This window comes from Eurypyga helias, unplaced genomic scaffold (genome assembly GCF_000690775.1).
Source record: "Eurypyga helias isolate BGI_N326 unplaced genomic scaffold, ASM69077v1 scaffold6007, whole genome shotgun sequence".
NCBI classification, from domain to species: domain Eukaryota; kingdom Metazoa; phylum Chordata; class Aves; order Eurypygiformes; family Eurypygidae; genus Eurypyga; species Eurypyga helias.
In genome coordinates, this window is record NW_010261072.1 from 92216 (window position 1) to 97895 (window position 5680).

The 5680-nt window shown below is 39.1% G+C and overlaps 1 protein-coding gene across 1 annotated transcript in view; it reads left to right on the forward strand.

Annotated features, from left to right (window-relative positions):
• The window catches only part of LOC104512309 (formin-H-like), a 44605-nt gene extending 40055 nt beyond the window's left edge, over window positions 1–4550 (forward strand). The window contains exons 16-18 of the mRNA XM_010155229.1: window positions 625–728; window positions 1887–1970; window positions 4446–4550. Of these exons, the coding sequence (XP_010153531.1) occupies window positions 625–728; window positions 1887–1970; window positions 4446–4550 (293 nt within the window). The remainder of the gene's footprint in view (window positions 1–624; window positions 729–1886; window positions 1971–4445) is intronic.
• Window positions 4551–5680: the final 1130 nt, after the last annotated feature.

The following is a 5680-nucleotide window of genomic DNA, read 5'->3' on the forward strand; positions in this document are numbered from 1 at the left end:
GAGATGGACCAAATGATACTGAACCAGCCTTTCTCATCACGTAGTTCAAGGCACATCCTGGGGCTCATCGTTGCAAGCATTGCACAAGCACAAGGGGAGGAAGATGCTAGACTGCAGCCTGGGTCAGTTCAGGACCGAACCCCTGGAGCCAAGGCTGTACTCTCTTCTCCTTCCATTTCACACCATGAGCGCTCCCGTGGTAGCAGTCTGATGTAGTGCTTAGTGCCAACTGACATGATTTTTTACTGTTACACAGAGTAGAATTTTTCTCTCTTTAAAGGAACCCTGAACTTTTTACACAAAAATGTAGGTTTGAAGAATATTTTCATTGCTAATCCCAATGCTCAAAGCTAGGAAATGTCAAATTTATGGCTGCTGCATGGCCGTACTATTGACCTCTTCATTATTCTGCAGCTGCTTGTGAAGTGATCACATAATACTTTTTGCCATAAGACCCATGCCTCTTTTAGGTTTTCTGTTTCAAAACAGAAAGTTAATATTCCTAGATGAACATGTTATAGACTCAAATTCAAAATTTTCTATGTGTTCTAAATTAGACGTTTGCAGTCCTTTGGACATAACTGCATGCTAGTGAAATTTCTCATTTTCTTCCTCTTTTGTTAGTTTTAAAAAAAGAATTGGAAAATGTTATTCAGTGCAGGCGGCTTATTAAACCCAAGACAATGAAGACAACGCCCCAGGAGTCACAGTTCTGCAAGGAACTAAAGGTAACGTTATCACAACTGTATTGTGGGCTGGAGGTAAAAGATCGGTAATCTGCTTAGTTTTTGCTGTGTCTTGCCCTGGCAAGGGGCCAGAAGCATTTGAGGGAAAGTGGCCTTTTATTCCCCTCTGATAGCGTCTTGCATCATGAACTGCAGCATGGGAAGGGCTTTACAGAATTTCTGCATCTCCTGCTTTTGCTTCACAGGCAAATGGGCTGGAGTGGATGAGGAACAGGTAGCCCCACAGCTGCACTTTGGAATAACAGCAACTTTAGAGCTTATATGAATTCGTAATAACTTCCTCTGCCCTTGGACAGAAGGGAAAATAGCATAGAGAAACATCAGCCAAGGGCATGCCTACCTTGTGAGAATGGGTTGATCTTAGATGGTCCTGCCCATGCTAGTGGCTGACCGAGATGGGCTGGATGTCACAACGGAGAGGGAGCCCAGTTCTGGCCAGGAGTCAACAGAGCCAAACACTGGACTTATAGACTGAAAAGAACTTAATTAACTCTCAAGAGCATTGTTGTGCTAGTTGTGAACAGGGCTAGTTCCCATAAGGGCGTTCCCCGCTGCCGTGGTGTGGACACGTTCATCTGTGCTGCCCTGGACATCTACGTGCTGTGCTTCATGGGTGGTGTCGGCATTTGCTAAACCCAAACATTTCCTTCTCCCTTGGCACAGCTCAACACCGTGCTGCTTCAGTACATGTTAAGTTGTCTTCTGTATGTGCGCATATAAATGTGTACGTTACAAAGGAACAGTGATTCAGAAATTTTGTGTCAAAGGTTAAGTTTCTAAGCCCTTGTTTCTGATTCCTTACGAATGAGCAACTGGGATTGTTTAGTTCACATGCAAAAAGGCTAGACTATGCCCAATATGGGTGGAAATTAGGACCTTATGGTGCTTATCTAGTTCTGTCAAATTTAATGGATTCAGGTAGATGACACAGTAAAAAATTCTCTAACGTTGATGTTTCTTTTTTTGTCTTCGATGTCTTAATACTCGCAAGGAAATGTGTGCGCTTGATGTGTGCTTTTCTTTTGTGAAATTTTTGTGACATGAAAATTTTGACTTGAATTATCTTGTTTTCACTGATGTTTAATTTCTGCTTTAATATTATGCTGCTATACCAAATTACGAAGTTTTATTTTATTACAGGATTTAATTCAGAAATATGAAGGGGACCTATCCCAGCTGTCAAAAAGATGTGATGAAATGAAGAAGGTTTATAGCAACATACTGGTATGTATCGTATTAAAATGCAATTAAAAAAAAAAAGTATATTTCTTTAAAAAAAGAAAAGGGAAGAAAGAAGGGCAAGAAGTCCCCATACTTCTACATGTTTTATAGTTATGCTGTCCAGGAAACTAAAAAAAAAAACCAAATCACATCTAACAGTGATGGAATATTTTGAAGGAAATTCTGGCTTTTATTTTTCTTGAGGACTTGCAGCCCACTTTTCAGAGCGTCTAAGGTCCAAGTATCAAAAAGAAAAGTAGATACTCATCAACTTTATAAATTCAATGAGTTTAACTGTTGAATGTTTCCAACACTTTACAGAAATCATTATGGAAAACAAGATGCTTTTCTGGTGCCTTCTAGCAACCTTGTCTTTGGCTGGTAGGAAGCTGCAAAACTTTTGTTACTTGGGCCAAGTTTCTTCATGATGTGTTAGTGTCGGTGGCTGGTCTCGCTCGCAGAGCTGTGTCATCCTCAGTGAGTGCTGGATGTGCCCTCCCATGTGTGCACCCTGCCACACTCCTTCCGCACAGCCCCTGTTTCTCTCCAGCCGTGTACACTGAGCCGGGAGTCATTACACATGTGGTCCTGTGCTACAGACGTGTGTGAGGCTCTTCACTTTCCTTTCTTGTACTGGAAATTCTCATCTGAGACTCTCATTTGCATCTGAAGAGGGTGTCATTGTCCCAGTAGCTGGGAGTTACCTCAGGTTTTAACCCAACTGCTCTTTGCCCCCATCCGCTTTTCCCTTATTCTCTAAAGTTAGGTATTTCACATCTTTTGCTCACTTAAAATGGATTTTTTTTCTTCTGAATAATTTTATTTCTAGGCAGATTTTTTTTTTTTGCATATTTATAAAGCAGCAAAAATGTAAAGCAAGTATAAGATAGGATGGGTGATCAAAGACCAGGCTATCATCTCTGGGAAGGAACAGTCCAGCTTACCTGGAGGAATATCTGATCTGGAAATGTGTTGTAGGTAGCCATAGAAATCATGTTGCACATAAAACAAAAATCCACAGGCCCACCTTTATGATTTTATATTCTGCTTACAAAATCAATAATGACCTTGGCATGTGACACTAGTATGGAATGAACAATAAATTGGGGATAACTGCCTGTGGTATTGCTGTGGGCTATCAACTTCTCACAGATGGTCATTAGCTCCAGGAAATGCCTCTCTCATTACTGTTTTACTGAAGGTACACCATGGGTGAGTGGCGGGGCCTGCCAAAGATCAAGGCCTTGGAGCACCCAGGAGGTGCAATTAGGAACACAACAGGCAAAACTATTAATCAGGTGTCATGGGCTGATGTTAAAGTTTTTGTGACTGGATTATATGCGAGTGGTTTCTTTTACTCTGATTTCCAAGCAGAGGATTTGCTCCCAAGAACACGTTAGGTGACGTCCAGGTGAACACGTTTAGACAATGACAGTCCAAACCTTTCCGTAATTTCATTTGCAATCTGAAATACTGAGGTACGACTGCATTGCTGTTCAGCCCGGGGAGAGCTGTATCCCCCAATTAGAGTAGCTCTCAATTACAGCCAAGATAAGAACTTGTAGCACACAAGATGCTGTTTTACACTTTTTGATGAAGCCTTTGGAGCATGTTCTCTAGATTTGTTCTGCTCAATTAGAAAGCTGTTGCAGGCAGAGTTATGTTCTTTAACTTATCGATCCCATTAAGGAGGAATCTTTGAAAATGATGACAAACCTCTTGAATTAAACCTTAGGAACAGATTTAACATAAAAAAATCCTTTCCTGTCCTAGAACTGGAGAACCTATGTGGAAGTGATTTTAGTTAATGCAGGAATCCCTCTCCTACTGCTGAACTTTGTAGTGTGACTGCCTTTCACCTCTTCTTTTGTAGTGGAGCAGACATGATGCCAATATAGTCCACACCTTGTTCAAAAACTTTCCATTTATTCACCTTTTCAGGTGAAGGGAAGAATACAACAGGCAAAGGTGGCTCTGATAAATTACTTTTTCTCTCAGAAATGTTTGCTTCCCTGTGAATATTTTGGTTTGCAAAGCAAAATGACAAAAAAGAAAAATTTTTTAGTTTAAACATGCTGCTACCATGCCCACCATGGAATATAGACCATTTCCCTAATGTACACGTTTTCTTTTATGAATGAGTTCATCTAATGATCTGCAGAGCCAGGAAGCTTCATGATTTACTGATTTTTCTCCTCTTCAGCTGGAGATCTATAGTCCAGCCAGAGAGTGGGTTATAGAGAAATTCATGTTACTGAGGTCATTCAGTGTGAACCCCTGGGGCCACTTTTACTTGGGACGTTTTGGATCTGAGCTTGCTGGAGATTTTAGCCAGCTCTAAATTGATGACGATGATTATTATTATTACTGAAGTTGTTTAACTTTTCTCTTTCTCTTTTAATTTCATTAAGATCCTGGACATGGTTTAGATGACTTGGATATACTAATGTTAGATATTTTTCTCCTTCAAATTTACAGGTAAGATTTGGGGAGCCACAAGACCTAGACTCTCAGGAACTATTTGGATGGATATCTTCATTCATTAGTGAGTTTAGGAAGGCGTGTGCTGAAGTCGTGCCATAAGGACAACACAAACCTTATAAAGAGGTGAGGGAAAGAGAAGTCCAGGAAAAAATATTCAAAGTAATTGGTTTGAGAGTTTCTGTACTAATAAGTAGGACATAGATCGTATATAGTCTGTACAACAGTATACCTTGATTTTAAGAGATATTAAATTTATAATGTGTAATTTGTAAGTGCTATTTGACCTGTAAGATCACAGATCATGTATGTGCCTCCCCGTCCTTTTTTCTGACGTATGTGCTATTGTACCTTGAGATGCCTGTATATTTAGAAAGGGGACATTTTTGATATTTTATATTTTCTCTTTTTAATCTTTTCCTTTGATAGTCCTCTTCACTGAGTTCTAACTGTTGCTTCCAAAAAAGAAATTCCTGTATGTCGATCTAATTTTTAATTATTTTTTTGCTGTAATTTTCTAAATAATACAAGTTTTATAATGTAATGGGGAGCTGTTACCCACAATGGAGAATATTTAGCGAAGATTCTTGTTTGTCTTTCTGCTATTAATGCATTGCAGCCTTGCTATGTAATAGAGAAAGTGTCTGGCTGGGTGGCTTTGGTTTTTTTCCCCAAAATAGTACAATAAAATAGTGCTTTTATGGTTAATATCATGTATTCAGGTAAAATACTATAGAAATATGTGGGATTTGCCCTGTCAGGAAGAGAAAAATATCAGAAAAGCAAAATAAAAATGTGTCATGGGGCATCTAAGTAATGGATACTGGAAGTAATTATCCATGGTTTTTCAAAAGAGAAAATACTTCTGTTGCATTTGTTGGCTTTTACATATTTTTAATTAGAATAATTATTTGGAGCTCAAATATCCAAGAAGAAAAGGAAGCCTATAAATGCAAAGACAAAATGGATTTTTTTAACATTGAAAGCAGAAAATAGTTCTAAAGGTGATTGATGAAATTTGGCATTTTCTTTACCAGTTTTGCAAACAGTGTGACTCGAGAAAAAGTATATTACCTGCCTTATTGTAGGTCTGACTGCCCAGGTCTCACAGTGTCTGGGCTTTGATGCTGAGCTCCTGAACGATCTGTAAGGCTTAGATGCACTTAGATCTAAAAATTGCATTATCACAACCCTCTCTAATCTGGCATATAAAATTTCTCTGTATCCAGCAT